This window comes from Schistocerca gregaria, chromosome 3 (assembly GCF_023897955.1).
Source record: "Schistocerca gregaria isolate iqSchGreg1 chromosome 3, iqSchGreg1.2, whole genome shotgun sequence".
Taxonomy (NCBI): Eukaryota; Metazoa; Arthropoda; class Insecta; order Orthoptera; family Acrididae; genus Schistocerca; species Schistocerca gregaria.
Window position 1 is genome coordinate 724,118,476 of NC_064922.1, and position 19,574 is coordinate 724,138,049.

The 19,574-nt window shown below is 38.3% G+C and overlaps 1 protein-coding gene across 1 annotated transcript; it reads left to right on the forward strand.

Moving 5' to 3' along the window:
- The first annotated feature begins 414 nt into the window (after positions 1-414).
- On the forward strand, positions 415-15,123 carry LOC126355579 (trypsin alpha-3-like). Its single transcript, XM_050005943.1, has 3 exons — positions 415-427; positions 3,675-4,102; positions 14,674-15,123. Exons 1-3 carry the CDS (start codon positions 415-417, stop codon positions 15,031-15,033), a joined length of 801 nt encoding a protein of 266 aa, XP_049861900.1. The 3' UTR covers positions 15,034-15,123.
- Positions 15,124-19,574: the final 4,451 nt, after the last annotated feature.

Consider the following 19,574-nt stretch of genomic DNA (forward strand, 5'->3'; position numbering starts at 1 on the left):
TTGCATTCTGGTCACATACAGTACAAACCACTTTGAACCCAATATTCTGTAGTTCACTCATGATGTGAACAATGAGTGATTTCAAATGGGTGTAGTGGAAAGTGGTTGCGGTAAAGTAATATGCTAGAACTTGTTTCCAAGTTCTGTGAATGCCTTTCAGCATAAAAACCAATGCTTGACTAGCAGCTACAGGTGAACGTCCTAAATGACCCAAGTCCTGATACCTATAGATTAGCTGTTTCTGTGCATCATAGTACATACCATCATCCAGAGACATTTCATCAAAAAGTAGAGCACAAAACTTGTGATTTTCATGCATATTACTTACTTCCCTTGCTAAAAAGTTTAATAAAGCTGGATTAAGTCCTGTATCAAATGGTATGTGGGAAAGCACTCCCTTGAGCAGCCTGAGAGATGGAAGGGAGAAGTATGTGGCCAAATATCTGTACAACCGGGGACTACGCTTATAAATAGATAAAGCAAATGCCTTATCTTGTATACACCACCGTACTGCTGTGGGCTGCATATTGGCATTTCTTAACTGACTATTAATAAAAGTTTTAATCACTACTTTGTTAAACAGTGCTATCAGGCAATAGAAACACTGCTTATTGTACCATTTCAGTATATTTCAGCATCTAGATACCATGGTAGATACCGAATTCTACTGTTCATTATCAGTAACAGTTACAGCTGTAAATCGGTATTACATTGTGTTGAGCATTAAAGTTCGAGAAGATTTCTACTGCATTGGATATTTCCACAATAATACGTGTAAATGTCCAACTGCTTGAAGGACCTGCTTTGTGTGACTTCGAAACAAATGTCTTATTATGTGAGGACACAACCTTTGTCGATACAACAGCAACAAGCACTTTTTACCTGGATAGAGTGTTATGTACTGTACAGAATATTTACTGTCGAAAACGGGAAATAGAACACACTCAAGGCATTACGAATCAATTGTAACACGTCCAATATTTGGTATGTAGTAAACGGCACAATAAATGTTACTTATTATGTCACTAAGAGTGCTTCGTGGCAAAAAGGAAGATGAATCAAAGCCAGAATTATATTCCATTACAGGATTCGGAAAGTTGAATACCAAGTATGTCAAAAGCTGCTAGCATGGGATTCTCTATGAAACACAAGGAAATATGAACAGAAATAAAAAATATACTTACCCTTTAAGTAAACTGAGCAACGGAAAGTTTATTTCTTTGCAGGAACAAATATACAAGAGTCCACAGAACGTAATGTGATGATACAACCTCGTGTTTTATATGAAACAAAAGTAAAAAAGTAAATACTGAATCATCACACCATCAAATATTACGAATGCATCCAAAAATTAAGCAGAATAATAGCAACATACTTACACTGCAGTTTAAACGAAAAATCACGATCACGTTGCTACGATACCAAAACAATTATGGAAGAGTACGTCATCCAACAGGAACACGAGACTATAAATTGCTAAAATTGCAGCGCTCCAAGTGGCCTGGGACCAAACCAACGTCGTGTTACCGGAAATCCCTATATGAGTTTCACCCCCCTGGGTAGCAAGCATCATACTGAGGCGCCCGCGTTAACAACCGCGAGCAGGTGAACATAGCACCAAGAGAGCCATCTAGTAGCCTCAAATAAAGACAGACGAATATTATGATGAACGTTATTCAGTACATGACGTAAATGGCAATATTTTGTTTGACAGCTGCAGACAAGATAACATTTTGCTTTGACTACATCAGAGCATGAAAGTACAGTTTAAAGGATGAAAATACAATTATGGAAAATACAAAAAGAGCTGAATGACACAGCATGTAGAAAAATAACATGAAATGCAGCCAAAAGAAAATTACGAATCGACGTAGGTAGAAAAAACTTTCGGTAACTGCACGAGAAAACTCGAAATCAAATATCAAGTAACAGCTTTATACAGTTGAAGAAATTTTTTTGCGTAATTGCAGCTGTTCATTGAGAATGAGGGATCATTCCGAGACAGAGGTTAGAAAATTTCTAATTCTTTGAGATTGTCTAATCTATGCCCTTTCTTCTCGGTGTGCAAAATGTTGATATCATGAACAGCTTATGCGCCTGATCTGTGATCAAAAGATGGTCGGCAAAAGACAAATTTTGGGTGCTACTGCCATTTTTTATTAAAATATGTTCTTTGTATCTGGTTGTAAAGACATGTCCTGTTTTTCCCATGTAGTAAGAACAGCAGGTTCCGCAGAAAATCTTATAGATACGAGAGTTTCCCAAAGGGGAACAAGTCGATTTTAAATTATGACTAAAGCTTTTTTCATTTTTTGGGTTAGATTCAACGATATAGGTGCCGAGCGTAGTAACTCTTTTAACAGCTTTTCTTTAAGGATATCATCCACTATGGGGGGTTCATATTCGTTATTAATTGCTATCGTTTTGAGTAAATTAACTTCCACATTGAAGTGTCAAGTCAAGAAAGTTTAATTGGTGGGCCTCGTTTTCGAGTTCGATGGTGAATGATATTTTCTCATGAAGTTCATTAAAGAGACTGAAAATACAGTCGGTGCCATCAGCACGTCCTTTGTAGATGACTAAAACATCATCAGCATATCTGAAATAGGAGAGAATGCATAGTGCTGTAGCTGGGAAACAGATGAAAAACTTTTCTTCTAGATAGTTCATGAAAATATCTGCAAGAATACGAGCTAAAGGATTTCCCTTAGCGAGACGTCGAATTGCTTGTACAATTGTTCATTAAATTCAAAATAGCTGTATTTGACTGCGAATGAGATTAGATTCGTGAAGTCAGGTATTTGTTCATCTGAAAGTTCTGTTTTGAAATTACGTACATTTTTTCCTACTATTGTTAGCGTTTCTTGTATGGGAATGTTAGTATAAAGATTTTTGATGTATAGTGAAAAGAACCTTGTATCTGAACTGCATTATAAACCTTTTATTTTATGGACTAAGGGGTGACTATTGGGGATGGAACAATTTTTCTCCAGGAAGAATGATTTTTTCAGTTTCATGCAGTAATTTGGCTAAATCGTGGTACGCGCTATTCATACTAATAGAAATCGGCCTTATCGGATGGTTAGCTTTGTGAATTTTGAACTGAGGCCTAAGTTTTGGGGGCTGAGGGTGGCTGAAGATAAGCATTTTCTTCTGAAATGGGTTGATTAAAAATTTTGCGTCATTGATACCTGGCCTGACTTCTCTTTATAATTCTTGAGTCGGATCCTCATGCGATTCTCAAATATTATTTTCGTTAAAAGAAGCTTCCAAGTGCTACCTCCTTTTCTGCAAGCGCCTACTTTAGTAATCGTCATTAAATAATGCTCTCAATAAGTATATATTTCTTTTGCTTTTCAGATTGGCAGAACAATCGATTTTTCTTACATTCGGTGATTATTATGAGCTTAGTACTCACCATGTCAAACCAATGCCTCCGAAAGAGACGTTAAGCTGTTATGATGCTGCAGGCTCTTTCTCACTGTGTGACTCAGGCTATGTGATGCATATTTTGAGTGTTTTTCCAAAAGAAAGTGTTTTTCAGACCTTAAATCTGAGGCAATGAACCACATTCTGCCTTTTATCTTATCCAAGATTGGGCTGTAGCAATTCTGATACAACTGTATCAGATAAACGATAAGCATTATACACATAAAGCCGGGGCGATGAGCTAGTTCAGAACAAACCAGACAGAAATGATGAAGCCTGCTCTGCTGCTGTGCCTGGTGGTCGCTGCCTGCAGCGCCGCTCCATCCACGAGGCTTGGTTGGCTGAGGCCCGCCCACCAGGGCCGCATAGTGGGGGGCGACGAGGTGGACATCTCGCAGTTCCCCTGGCAGATCTCCCTGGAGTGGGCGGGTTATCACTATTGTGGCGGATCCATCATCAGTTCCACGTGGGTGCTGTCTGCAGCACACTGTTTGGAACCGGGCGATTTAGAGTATTACTTGGCACGAGCAGGTACCGCATAAGAGGGACTGGTGGCTCCACCTTCCAACTGGCTTCCATCCAGGTTCACGATGAATTCAGTTGGACTACGGGGGAATATGACATAGCTGTCTTTAGCATCTCTGGAACGTTCTCATTCGGCAGCAATATTCAGGTACTGACGACGACAAAGAACCGAATCTTTCTAAAAATGTAGTTTTGCAGACTGAATCATCATATAGTTTTGAACTCCTGATGTTAAAATGTTGTTTCTACATACAAAGCACTCTTGATTTCATTGTTCTGAAACTCTGAGGAGCATCATTGCCCCATGAAAACCGATCACAGTATACAACTATTTGGTTGGTCTTATGTGAGTAGGCGTTTTCGAAAACATATCAGTAATGGTGGTCTCGATTACTCCACTATTCGGTGCTTCTAAAAAGTAACAATGATTTATTTACATAAACGAATACCAGGTTTGTGATACTAAAGTTCTTTTCTTTTCACATCTTCATTTTATTTCAGTCTCTTTAGAACGAAGTAATGTTGATTTCATCTTCCTCTGATTTCGTATAACGATCTGTGAATTGTCACATGTTTTGTTTGATTTTTTTTTCTGCAGGTTTATATTATCACACCATGCTAGTCTATTGAGATGTGTGCAATGTAGTAAATTTCTGTCCTAGTTTTATTACAGGTCATTTCCTACTCTCCAATTTGGTACTAGCAAACTTGCTAAGTGCAGTCTACCTTTAATGAAACATGAACACCACGTTCTTTTTAGTGTAGACTACCATTTAATTTCTGGTTGACACTACTGTTAAATGTTGTCATCTCGTTTCGTTTCTTCTCTGAGGTCATTTGCCAACCTTTGTAATAAAGGTTCCTTATTTATGCTATCTTATTAGCAACATGCGTTTTCTAGGTATTTATTGATTGTAGGTATCACTGAACATTACTTAACAAAAATAGATAGATATTGTATAGATATTATCTTTGGATTGAACAGAAATATATTAATCAATTTTTGTAAAATAATCTGATACCTCCTTCACTAGTTAAAATGTTTCAACTATTCATGCTAGCAAGTCCTTCTGCCAGCAGCATTCCTAGACATTACTTCGTATGGAGTACAGAAATAATGCCATCTATCGTCCTAGCATCAGGCCTTCTACATGTCTTTTCTTACCTCTAGGAACCTCGCAACGTAATTCTTTAGTATGTCTTGCGTGGATTCGTCTGGCTACATGTACCTATTGCTTCCATTTTACTTTCATTAAGATCATAATTACGTTTCCTCTTACAGTCTGATTAGTGGTCCACTTGTTTTCCTACCTCTTAGGCGTATCTAAACCTCCACTGTTAACGTATTATAATTATCAATTAGACGTATTTGCTTTACATTAGTTATAATAGTTCTTTTTGGGTCCAGTTTCACACTATCTCTATTAAATTCTCCCATTTATATGCCAATTCCATCTATATTTGAAGCAAGCAGCCCAAGATAACCAGCTAAGCATAGGTTTTTAAGATATAATACCTTTTCGTTATCATCTCTTTAAACTTCTCAGAAGTACCTCTGTGGGCATGGAGAAAAATTTTGTTGACACAGAATCTCATTCTATGGCTCATTATGACAATATGGACAACAAATTATTTAATTCCCAAACCACATCCAAAATGCAACTGTCCATGTTAGTAAAAAAAAATTGTGTGTTTGACACTCCTGGCAAGCAGTATTAGTAGTAATAGTGATATTAGCAAGTTCAAGATGATAGTGCAGTGAGTGTCAACGATGTACAAGCTAATGTGTAAGCTAATGTCATAACCAATCTTTAGTTGTGTGTAAGCAGCCTAAGGAAGCAGACTGCCTCAGTGAAAGGTGGAGTACTGTAAGCTAGAGTAGTATTTAGTTAGTATGTTTTCCATAGATAATTTAAAGATTCGTTTATCAAAATGTTGTGTGACAAGTCAGTTTAGGGGATATGTGTAAGTGATTAGTGTTAGCATTAGTTAATATTTAATCTGTAATTTCGACTCAATTAAAAACCTTTTTCACATGCTAGCATTTTATGGATAACAATGATTTATTGAAACAGGAGGAGTTGTCCAGGAGCTACAATTTTAGATTAGAATTGAAACTTGCTTTGTTATTGTCAGAAATTATGATATTGTGAAAAAGATCAAAATATTTATTCCTGCATGTAGATATCCATCCTAAGTTACTGTCATCTTTAGTAATAGATTATAGAGATTATTTTTTCCTATAGAGTTGTAGGTAAGAACACTACTATTCGTCTTAAATTTTAATGGATTATTTATGACGAATTTCATTGACAGAATATTCTGATGGTGCATTTGAAATTCCCAATACCTTCAAGAGATGCGTAGATGATAGCAGATGAACATTACATATTTTTCTTACTGCATCCTGTTGTGCAATCAGTACTTTCTTTGGAAGTGATGAGCTATACGCGGAAATTATTCATAATACGTTATTAATGGGTATATGTAAAACATTTCATGAGGATGATTAGTTTGTTTCCAAGACTAGCAGTTATATGAAGAACAAAAGTAGCTGAACTCAATTGTTTCAGCAGGTCAGTAATATGTTTCTCGCAGTTCAAGTTTTCATAAATTTGTCATCCGAAAGTTTGGAGCATTCTACCCTGATTATTGTCGCCTATTCAATTGCTGGCATGTCTCTATTTGTTGTTGCAGAGAAAACATACTTTGTATTTTTGAAATTAATGGAAAATTCATTTTAGAGAACCATTTAATAATACTTTGAAAAACATCATGAACAATCTCCTCTTTTTCTTTTTCTCTTGTGGGATTTATTATAAGACTAGTATCATCTACAAAATGTATAGTTCTGCTTGATGACTGTTAAGTAAAATGTCACCCTCATATTGGTAAGGAATAGGAATGAACCCAAAATTAAGTCTTGAGGAACACCCTTCACAGGTCTTTGCACTTATTAAATTTTCTCTCTGTTCAACATAATTTGAATTTTTTAACACATTTTGTTTGGTATCATTAATACCAATTATTTTCAAAGCCACTTGAGGTATAAAAGTTAAGTTTTTGTAAGAGACTAACGCGATCTGCGCTATCAAACATCTTAGAAAAATCGCAAAACACCTGCCGGTAATATTTTATAATTTAAAGCTTATAATATCCGGCAAGTAAATGTATAAACATCGTTGTCAGTTGTGAAGTCCCTCTGGAATCTCAACCATGATATACTGAGTAAAGCACTTGAATACTCTCGAAAAAGAAGTCAGTAAGGATATTGGACAATAATTATTTAATTCTCTCTCGCTAGTATTCTTATAAATGTTCTAGGGGTTTAACAAATACCTATTTTATTGTGTCCAGAAGAAATCTCTGTGGCAAATATATCAGGAGGTTGAGTCGCTTGTTTCCAGTACTAACAATTATTAAAGGAGAATTATGTCTGAAATTTCTTCAACGCCATATAAGTTTGTTTTTTCGAATTTTAATGATTCCATTAAATTCAGTGAAAGATGTTGGTGTTAATACTAGTTGCTTAACTTTGTCGATTAACAATTTCAATGTATTGCCTTGCATGTTGTACTGAAGCATTTAGTGCTGTTTGCATTGCTACATTTTCAAGTGATGATTAACAATACTTGCAATATGTTAATTACCAATCATACAATTTTCATTTATTACAAACACGGTGGTAGCTTTTAAACTGAGTGGTTCTCCTGTCTCCCATTTCACTATGTTCCATACACTTTTAATCCTATTCTGAATTATTAATATCTGTGAGGACTTGCGTATTTCAAAACATTTTAGTAGCTTAAAATATTACAATATTTTTTGTAGAATGCTTGTAACTCACATATTGACTTATTCTGGCCTCTAAGTACATTTGCCACTTGTTGTTAGAAGAAATTTTAATCGCTTTATTTATCAATGGCTTACTTTTCTCTTAATAGGCTATCTGTGTAACTATTTAGGAAAGTTTAAAATCATTCAAAAGCCAAGATCGCACAAATATTTTTTGTTCTGTTCAAGCGGTTTCAACAGTCTTAGCTGTCATCTTCAGGTCTTAAGCTTTTTTTGTAGTAAAACACGTTAATTTTACCCCAAAACTTATGCACAAGATGTCAAGTGGATAAAAGTCAGCACATTACAAACGTTTGTCATCGCTAAAATATTTAAAAAACACTTCCCCTTCTGGATAAAATACTTTATGTTTTAAAATATTTGAGCGATGACAAACGTTTATAATGCGCTACATTTTATCCACTTGACGTCTTGTGAAAGAGGTTAAGCATAAAATGAACTCGTTTTACTCAAAGAACACTTTCAGACCTGAAGATAGAGCTAAAACTATTGAAACCTGTTGTCTTCAATAAAAGATTTTTGTAAGAACTTGGCTTTCCAATGGTTTTTGATAGTTAAAATAGATCGACCTTCAATACTCTCATAATGAGAAAATTCAATCTTTAGGATAGATAATTTCAAATAATGATATAAATATACAATGAAATTTATCAAATTTCAGATTAGCGTCTCTTTCTATGTATGTCTCTTGTAACTTCTTCTTAAAACATTGTCCCTATTGTCATTTGTCGTTTTATGAACATGGCACAGAACTGTAAGGCATTAAACTGATGTTTGCCCTCTATGGTGCATTATGATTAGGTAGTGCATTAACAAATAGGTACATGTCAATGGTTTCAGCCTGAGTGTTATTTATAAAATTGTTATCACGCACGGCCCTGGTGTCTTATTAGATGTAAGTTGGGAAATTTTTTTCTGAAGTCATAAACAGCCAAATAATGTTTCCATTTCATTTTTATAGTTAGACTCTTATAATAAATTTGCACTGAAAAATCCACAAACTACTAACAGTTCTGCTTGTCTGGCGATTAGCTTAATAATGTGTCTAGATTTCTCATAAATAGCTGTAACTTTCCTCGAGAGGATCTGTGGGCTATCACAATTAGAAAAGACATATTCTAGAATAACAACTCACACGCATATGCTCCTCTGTTCGGATCTACAAAAAAATGCTTGTATCAACATTTTTCACTTTGTGTGCAAATTTTACATATGTTGCAGTCCCTTCTTTTTCCATTTTCACTCTAGACGAAAATGATACTAGTCTATAATACTTTATTTTTAACATTTCTACCTCTGTGGTTAACTTCCCATGACTGCTACCTAGGAACAGGACTCTCCTCCTTCTACTTCACGTTCTTCTCACCTGGATGAGATTCTGCCTAATTAAGGTAACAAGTCAAACTGATTGCTAACCGGAATCTGAAATGCGATTTCTAAAATTTTGTCCTTTCACCTACTGAACGTGACCTGTTCCAAGCTCCCATTGCCTCTTTCCCGTCTCAGCTCTTTTAAAGCAAAGTACTTCTTCTTCTGTTTCTTTTTCATCCTTTCTTCGTAGGCTAAAGTCTGTTTCGCTCTGTATGGCTCAGTCCACCTTGAGATCATCACTCCATCTTTCCCATGGACTGCTATTGATTCTTACACTGGCTGATGATTTATTTTTTACGATTTTTATAATATTCTGTTCATCCACCTTGTCTATGTGTTAGTTCCATTCATGCTTTCCTTTATGTACCCACTCATTAACTGGGTCCAATTTATACTCTTTTCTAATGTTTTCGTTTTTCTCTCCATCACGCAATGTCTTCTCTGTAATCCTTTGCAGAATGTTTATTTCTGTGGTTTCCAAAAGTCTTCTAGTTTTTGATGTTTCAAGTGTTGTTTCAATTATGTATCTTATAAAAAGTCTCACCTTTCATTTGTACATTTTCGCCTTTCTATCGCTGTTTGTTTCTACAAACTGATTCACCTTGCCCCTTGTTTGCCTTTTCTATTTGTTCTCTGACTCTTTTTAAACTTTTTGACTGCTGGGCAGCTCAGTTCAAAAGCATTTAAAAGGAATTAAGCAATTTTTTCATCTACTTACAGTACGAATCTAATTGGTTCTGCTGTTCTGGTCCTATGCATAGATTTTTCAGTGGATATCACCATATTATGGTTTAAGACTGCAACATTAAACATACACATAAGTCTTTGGAGGTTAGCTTCATCAGTTTTAGAAGAACTGCATCGTCAGTGTAACAAGTGAATTTTATTTCTTCGTTCTCCATTCTGTAACCACTATCAGCTAATACCTTCTTTAGCACCTCAAACATGTCTATATTAATAAGTAGAAACAGTGATCTTGTCTACTATCACTACTACTTGATAAACAACTTCTTCATCTGCGATGAATTTTCGCCTAGATGAAATTGTTGTAATGTTCATTTTCAGTTGTTTTTATTAACTTGGAAGTAATCCCAAACTGTAGAGCAAGTTAACTACATCTGTTGACTGAACCTTTCGAAAGCCTTCAGTAAGTCAATAAAACAAAAATAAGATGGTCTGTTGTATTTAACTGCCCTCTCCACAACCTGTCTAAGAATGAATACTGGATCTTTACATGACTAATCGGATACAAATCCATACTGCTCGACTGCAAGGGTTACAATGAGTTTTATTTTATTTCCTGTTATTTTTGTTACACATTTAAGAACTAAACTGATTCGATCGCTCCTTCTCTTATTGAACAGTTCGTTGTCATTTCTTATTTATAGATGAGAATAATTCTCCATTCATTTGGAATTGTATTAAGAGTTACAATATTATGAACTAGCTTGGTACATTGTTCTGTTAGTGGATATCCTGAATACTGCAGTAATTCTTTGGAAAGCCTACTTTTCCTAGAGAAATCTCATTTTTAAGAACGCTATCTTCTTCTACATCTAGGTGTGAAACAGTTACTTGTAAGCTGATATCTGGTATCTTTCCATTATCTGGTAGTCTTTCAACTTTAAATTGCTCTATTAAATAGTCAATCTTTTTTCGTTATTTATGTCGTCCATTTTCAAAGTGTCGCATAGAGTCCTTTAATTCTTTCCTCCACAGTCGTATCATCCTCCGAATTGGTTCCTTCATCTCATACAAGTTATGTTCTATAGTCTTAGAAAGGATTTCACAGTAGTCCTTCTTAAAAATATTTAATAAAGATGCTATCTCACCACGAATTGTTTTGTAATTTTCACAGGGCTATTGTGTTTCGAGAGTTTTATATTTCAAATGGCCACCCCTCTTGCGAACTCTCTGGTCTTGTCGGCACGATTAATTAACAGTGTGGTTCGGCGACCTACCCATCCATCGTTTTCAGACGCTGCGAGTTTTACAGTTTGTGCACTCACTGCGTGGAGTTATTTTTGTCTCACATCGTTGTCTACAGCCGAATTCGATTCCGGAATCCGACTGCGCTATTTGATACTCCATTGTTTTTCAGAGCTCGCAGTAATATTCCACGAAACACTATTTCTCTCAGCGTTATCCAATACACTGGTAAATATGGTAGCCGGCAAGATTCCAATAAATTAAGTGTTAGACCCCAAACATTATTTAAACTGAAACCGTGATCTCTGTTTATTAGGTTTTCAGAGAACGCTATTTCCACAGCCTGCCTTATTACGCTATCCCGGAAGCTTGGCATTTGCAACTCGATAGCAATCTCATCGTAGCCCATTCATTGATTACATTCGAGAGGCAGTGCTCGGCGATAGCTGATCTGCTTAACTGGTATGTCGCTAATGTTCTTTGCATTTCTCCTCTCCTGTTCTGATAGTCAGTCGCACGTTAAGACAGGCTTAAGATCGCATGAAATGCATTAACATCGAGCTTTCGGTCGACTAGATCGTTTTTAACATTAAAAAGAATTCTTTTAATTTTAGTTGAAGGGAGCGAAATTTACTGGATACCACGTTTCCAGAGTAGACTACAGACCTTTCCGGATACTGAGGCAGCATAACGGAGATAAGCAACAACGCGGCACAACGCCCAGTACCGCTCTACTAATTGTAATGCACAAATTGTTTTTGCACATTTTGTTGACTTCTTTGCGAAGCCATGAGTTTCTCTTTAGTTTCGTCTCATGTTTTGTAGTTCTCGTGCTTAAATATTTTCTTTGATTTTCTCCCAGCCCTGAACTACATTATCCGGTGCATTAACGCCGTCCTCTTATTTTCTCTGCTAATCCTTTCTTATATAAAATGTTTGTATATTCATCCCACAGTGACTTTAAATTAAGCTTTTCCTGTTTTAAGATAGCTTCTTTAACAATATTGTTCGTTCCTACATTGAATCAGATTTTTGACATGAGCAGACTATGCCCACTCCCTTTTCTGGCGGAGTTTAGATTCCTAATATCTGCTAGTGACTCGAAATGACTATTCCTGTTTGTATCAATGCCATCTATTGTAGATTTATGACCTTGTGTGTCTTCAAAAGTATATTTCTACTGCTCTTTGCTTAACTCCAGGGATAACACTATTTCCTACAAGAGCATTAGAATCATCCCTTATCAGTATAAGTTCGTTAGAAGTTGTCAGATTGATAACTTCTTTTAGTTGCTAACAGAAGGCCTCTCTTTGTATTTTAGGTTTACAAAACTCTCGGTTGTAGAGAGAGATAATGTTCATTTCTAGAGAACCAGATTCAGTTTTAGGAAAACTATTGTTTCAGGGATGTATAGGAACTCTTCACAGATATCTATATTTCTTGTGGATAAATATCCATTCTCCTGTCTTAGCTCTTGTCTCCTTCTCTATTCCACTGTAAATGAATAGGTACTGGTTGTATTCTTTTTGTCTTAGCTTTTCTGCCTCTTAGGTACGACATACATGATGTCCCAATTCTTCTGTTATCTATTGATCTTTATTGTTAAAGGATTTTCTGTTCCATTTCTAGTTCTCAGTAAATTTTTATTTTCCTTGTCTCATACCAGTTTATAGTCTCGTTCGTCGTATTTGTTATACATTCCTTCTGAAACACGGTACTGGTACTTCGAGCAATGAAGTTAAACTTCCTGCATGTTTGTAGCATACTTTGAGCAATGAAGTTACACCTCCACTATGTCTCTGGCCTGGCTATCGATGGATATATTTTCAAGATTTTTTTCCCATAGTCTGGCCACCTTCACCACAACTTAGGAGCCCAACTTGCTCAGTCAGCGTTTCTTTCAGGGTGCTGGCATTTCCTAACATTTGCTTCTCCCATGCCATTAATGTTGCAAGGCAGCAGTAAGCACTGAGTTTTCTCAGAGATTTCTTCCCTTCGCCTTTTGTAATCCAATACCCTACCCTACTAACAACAACTTTGAAGGTCTGAGTTAGTTGAGAAGAGAAATGAAAGACTCTCTCACCCCTTTAAACCCAATACTATTAGGATGGAAAAAGCAAGATTGCGTTAGGTTGTGTAAAATTTATCCATGAGCATTGGTTGCCTGAAATTCAAGGTAACAATACGCTCATAGTCATGAGAAAGCTATGTGAATGTCAACTTGGTATTTCCTCGCGTTGCCTTCTTTTGGGTTAGATCTGCAAATTGCGTTGTTTCGACCTACAGATCTATTCAACTTTGTCAAAGTTCATACTCAGTTAACTGTCAAATTTAGTGCAGTATCCGCGAACATTATTTATAGTTTCCTTAATATTCATTGTTTTCAGGAACTCACTCGGATGGCCACGCATTTGCACTTCGCTAGAGAATTTGTGAGGTGTGCAAATCTCAGACTGAATCTGTTCGGTTTTTAACAATGAGGGACAGTGTGCCGACCAGCCTGGATGAAGCTATACAGCGGTTTCCCAAGCCCGACTGCGTAAATACCGGGCTAGTGCCCAAGGCCTAAGTTACACGATCTACAAATATTTCGGAAATTTTCTCACAATTTCACATAGGGGAGCAATGTATATAGAAGAATGGGGTACACAGTTCTGTCCAATGGGGGAGGGGGCGATGAAAGGATGGGCATCCAGCCACTCTAACACTGTCTAATCCAGATTAACATGCCAAGCATGTGAAGATATGGGATTAGGCCAAGAAAAAGAAGAAGGTAAATGTGTAGGTCTGCAGTGTTTCGTGGCGGTTGTCACTGAAGTTAAAATCTGCTGGGTTATTAGGCCGCGACATACTTTCTTCTAAAATAATCGACGTTTCCACCCCTCTGCTGGGATCTTCCTCAGGATCTTTTCGTGTCCACTACTGCTAGATCACTGTCTGAGACGAGTGTCGCGTCCACTTATAAAGGGGGAGATTTCTGGCGTTCGTGCTGGAGAAGTGATAGCACTGGTTAAAATTCATATGCCTACCATTGGTGGGCAATAGTCGTAGGCTAATATTCCCGCTCTGATGCATGGTAGCTCATCTCCTGTGGATACCATTAGCGGTCCATCGTTATTGGATAGAAAGGCTCATTCCACACTTATGCTGGAGAAGGGTTATGGTTGAAATGCCTGCTGCCGCTATTGGTTGGTCGTCATCAGTGGCTAGATACGAAACGGACAGAGCAAGAGAGGGGGAATGTTTACCCAAAATATTAATGTCCGCCGAGGTGACTTGCAGTGCATTGTTTATACCGCTCACACACCGCGGCCGCGTATTTACTTTCTTGATGACGAGGAGCCAAGATGCCGGAAGGCTATAGCCGTCCTCCCTATAGAAATTAGATGCATTCTTAAAAATTTCCGAGAAGCGGTTGAAATTTCTAAGAATGCATCTAATTTTCGTACGACAATCACCAAACTCCTGGCACTCTTTCTGTTTACGGTGTGGTAGTTCGCTTAATTTATTAATGTTTATCCTGTTCAGTTGCTGTCTGTACAGTGACATTGGAATTGTCCACAGACGATCAACCTGGGCACGAGAGAACCTGCTGTTGGCACACTTGTCACAATAAGTGGATGGGGCGACGTAGCTTTCTCAGAGCCTAGTGACTCGCAGCTGCGGGCCGTGACTACTGAGATCGTGGACAGGGCCACGTGCAGTGCCACGTGGGTCGGCATCGCGGAGATCACGGAGAACATGATCTGCACGGGCGGGGATGGCAAGGGCGCTTGCCAGGGCGACAGCGGCGGTGCACTGGCCGTGGGCTCCACGCAGTACGGCATCTTCTCACGCACGTTTTGCTCCATGAACAACGTCCCTGATGTCTACACGAACGTTGCTGCCCTACGGTCCTGGATCACCAGCACCACCGGTGTCTAGTTTGCTACATCCACTGCTGACCATCGTAGTTTAAGAAAGAACACTAGTTAAAAACCGGTACATGAAGTGCTGTTGATTTCAGATGCCGTAAGAGCGTATGATTACAAGCAGATTAACATTGTTTTGACAATAAACTTGTAGTCAAACATTGATAAAATGTAATCAGTGTAAAGTTTCGAACCAAATTACAATTTTTCAGCCTACTTACGAAGTTATGCACAAAGTAAATTACAAATTCAAATGCCACTAATTATTCTAGTTTCTTTAAGAAAAGTACTTTTATATTTTGCCCTTATCATACACAGTGAGCAACCACGTACACAGAATCTTCCCTGCTGATTATAAAATAGCACCTCGACTTAAAATCATTTACTTTAGTTCAAAAAGGGGTCCACTACTCAGGAACTCTCATTTTCAATAATTTGCCAGCATACATAAAAATTTAGTTACAAGTAAAGATCAGTTTAAAAGGAGCCTGAAAGACTTACTAGTGGCCAACGCCTTCCACTCCATTGACGGATTTTTAATAGAAAAAAATGATGTATATGTTCATACTACTAGTATTGTTATTTCAGCTTGAAAAAATTGACATGTTCCACATCCATGAGGATCTCCTCAGCACGGATCTATGAAATGAAAAACTAATCTAATCTATCTCTAAAAATCAACCTATACACAAACAACACAAAAAGTTATCCACTCAATGGAGGCACACCCTAGTACCGTATAAAATCACCTCTGCACCTGATAATGATCTCAGTTCGGTGAAAAAGAGAGTTCTTGAATTTCTTCAAGTATATCAGATCCAGCCGAAGCATCCACCAATGATTAGATCGTGTATAGCTACAAAATTGCGAGGGTCTCGACTGAGATGTTTCATCCACTGTTGAAATCATCCCATACATGATCCTTGGGATTAAGATTGGGTGATTTAACGGTCTAGGTGCCTGGATACTCGTTAAACCAGAAAAGTATGCGTGCAACCACATGAACACGGCTCTTATCATATTTCAAGACGATGATACCCGCAGCATACTCATCATGAAGATTTCAAAGAAACAGCAACATGTTTTCACGAATGATATGACTAAACATATCTGCAATCATCCAGCCATAACTCTTCAAAGAACAAGGTCTGTGGGAAATGGCTCATTGGAACTACAACAGATGAAATATAAGTTCACGTCATTACAGGAATGATAAAAAGATTTACCTAACTTGATACAGCCCCACGCCATAGGAGTACTTGATAACTTATAACTGTCAGTGACTTTTAAAGCTTCAGTTGATGCACTCATATGGGCAATACATTTGCGTAGATCAGGAGGCATTATACCGGTTAACAGTGGAAGCCAATAAACTGGAGTAGGTCTGATTGCGCCAGATATTATGCGCATTGTCGTATTCAGCTGGGTATCAACAAGCCTTGTATCATGACTGTTCCTCCAAGCAGGTGCACAATACTCATCACTTGAGTACGCAAAGCCTAGTGCTGAAGATCGCAAGGTGGTTGCTGAGGATCCCCAGGTAGTTCCGCATAGCTTATGGAGGATGTTGTTTCGAGTCGTCAACTTTTGAGCTAAGTTAAGAAGGTGTTGTTTGAAGCGTAGTGTACGATCCAGGATGACACCAAGATATTTCGGATTCCAATTATGGGAGGTAACGTTGCTCACGTCCGTAGGTTTAACCTTAAAATACCCTAAACGTGCCTCCAAGGTGGTGCTAATTTATCAACAGTGACTGCAGGCAGCCAGACTATTCAAAGGATCTCCTGGCAATGACATATCAACTAAATAGCAGAAACAGTCCTTTTCAGAGCTCATTAACAAGAAACATGGACCAACTATCAGGCCGGCCGGTGTGGCCGTGCGGTGCAAGGCGCGTCAGTCTGGAACTGCGTGACCGCTGCGGTCGCTGGTTCGAATCGTGCCTCGGGCATGGATGTGTGTGATGTCCTTAGGTTAGTTAGGTTTAAGTAGTTCTAAGTTCTAGGGGACTGACGACCGCGGATGTTGAGTCCCATAGTGCTCAGAGCCACTTGAACCAACCAACTATCAGACTCCTTCGAGTACAGTGTGCAGCATCTACAAAAGCAGACTCCCATCTGAAACTTGAATATTTCTTTAGTCCTCCACTATGAAGTTCACTGCTCCAGCTGAGGCCGCGAACTGGGCCAGAGGGATTCCAGGCTCGGCTCTATATTGGCCTCTGTATGAGGATGCTGCTATCTCTAAGAGAGGGGGCGTGTCTTCTTCGGCTTATCCATTTGTCATTGCGGATTGTAGCGAGACCTCGCTAATGTCTGTGGTATGGATTAGCGTTGCCAACATCGGTGTGGCGCCGCGATCTCTGGCCGATACCACACTTACAGTACTGAAATAAACATCCTGGTCCATGTTCACGATAACCTGAAGAGTGAGTCTAAGTCACAGTACGATATAATCTCCTCGTTCTTTGCCCAGAAGGCCCAAGGGATGTCGACAGACAGTGTTATCCTCTGCCACTCGGAATCATGCGAATGCGGTACAGAGGGGCCTGTGCTCATTACGTCTCTCTCTAGGCCGTTTTCCCGACTTTCTAATCCGTGGTGCCACTACTTCGCATGCAGATAGCTTCTCGGTTTGCTTTACAAGCACGACTGCATCCAACAGAGAAAAGTCTTTGGCTTTACAGAGGATCAAACCCAGGTCCTCCACACTGTGGCCATCTGTGATGTCCGCTCAGCTACAGAGATGAACCGTGGTACAATACACACCAAGAAACGTGACAGAATTACACCCCCTATACACTGTGGTTTAGACGCCTCATTGAGCTATCGATGTATTTGATACCTTTAACCATCTGAAACAGACTAAATGGAGAGCTGTCACACCACAATTCACGCTTCCAGTCAGTCTCTCTCCATTTTTTAAGTTGTGTTTGAGACACTGAGGACGAGACGTTTTACATCCCACGTTCTGCAATGGCCGTTCACTTCTTCAGCGGATTTTCATAAGGGTTCCCTTGCAATGTTCAATCGGTAACTGGTCGGGATTGATCAGCATTAACTGACATTGGCTATTCGTAACTGATTTGAAACTGTCATTGGAGCACTGATAAGGGATGACAGTCCGCTCTAGTCCCCATCACATCTTTCTATGATGACTGTTCTTGAGCAGTGTAACCTGGATGCAGCGGTAATGTAAGTCATTCCCTGTAGATCCGTTGGACAGTACACGTTGATGCTCCAACTTAATCTCCAGTGTAGTCATGGGAGCATCCAAACATGATAGTTCCTTTCTGCCATACTCTCATGTCACCACACTGATCCATATTCCTGTGCTGATTCGGTGCAAAAGACTGCTACATATGCACTAATTAACTGCCATGGATTACTTTAACTTCGGTCATACGATTTCCTGGTACCAGTCCTACAATATCGACAACGCTCCAGAGGGACCTGTGTTCTCTTTTATGGGATGACTATATGTATTTTGTACAGTGGTTACTTGTCTCTGGAGCGTGTACAGAGAGTGAGGAGAATTTTTTTTTAGTCGCTGTGGAACGTTATCTAAGTAGCACTAAGTTTCTGATTTACCTCACGAACGATCTAATCCACAGATTAAACCCGTGTCTGGCACGCCTCACACGCCACTACACATTGCGTTATGCTTCCCAAGAAAGTCGTAAAGTAGAACCACCTTTTCGACTTACGTATCAAACTCTCTGTGTGCTTTCTTGACTTGCATAGACTTACACACATACCATCCAATACTCCCATTCTATCTCGAATAAATCGATGGACACGCACTTGCACATGCAGACACACGTGCTTGTAGTATCGTTTTTAAGCGATGTACTTGCTACTTGTAAATTTTTCAAGAAAATTGAAGTTGCTCAGATAGAGACCTGTATTACACCCACACCAGAATATATGTGGGAGACTAGAGATAATGTACTACATTTTTGCGAGTAGATTCCTACTGAAAAGCAATAAGCAAAGAAAGCAATGGAAGAAAAATATTAATTTAAGAGTACTGGAATTCCGGAATAAAAAATGAAAGATTATTAAATTTTGGTTTCAAATGTTTAGTAATAGCGTGTTTTCATCTTATGATTCCCAATAAACACTCTGTGCTATTGGAAATTGCAACTTGTTTAGAAGCATGTGTTGAGAATCAATGTATTACTCTCTTACTTCTTCAACTCAGTTACATAACCAACCATTTTTGAAGTAACTTGAGCTTAAGGAAGTTGTCAGCTTGTAAATACTTTGTAAAATGCATGATACACAAATGCTAATTTTATTTATATTTTATTCTGACTGGCTTCGTTAATATACCATGTTCACGATCCTGCACAAATACAAAACAAACGTTATAAATGCAGAAAGGAAACGACCTACGAGGTCACAAGATTACTTATAACGTAACAACAGAAGAAATTCTTACGTCTAGAAATCGATGTGCAGCCATCATAACAGGTCAAAACTAAAAGTATCGTTCACTAACAACACTACAAGTATGATACAAGTGTGAAGAACATCAAACTGAAGAGAATCA

Excerpts from the sequence above, each read along its gene's own strand:
- LOC126355579 (XM_050005943.1), top strand. Across the intron at positions 4,103-14,673 it reads CATTCGGCAGCAATATTCAG|ACGATCAACCTGGGCACGAG; the intron begins GTACTGACGACG and ends AATTGTCCACAG.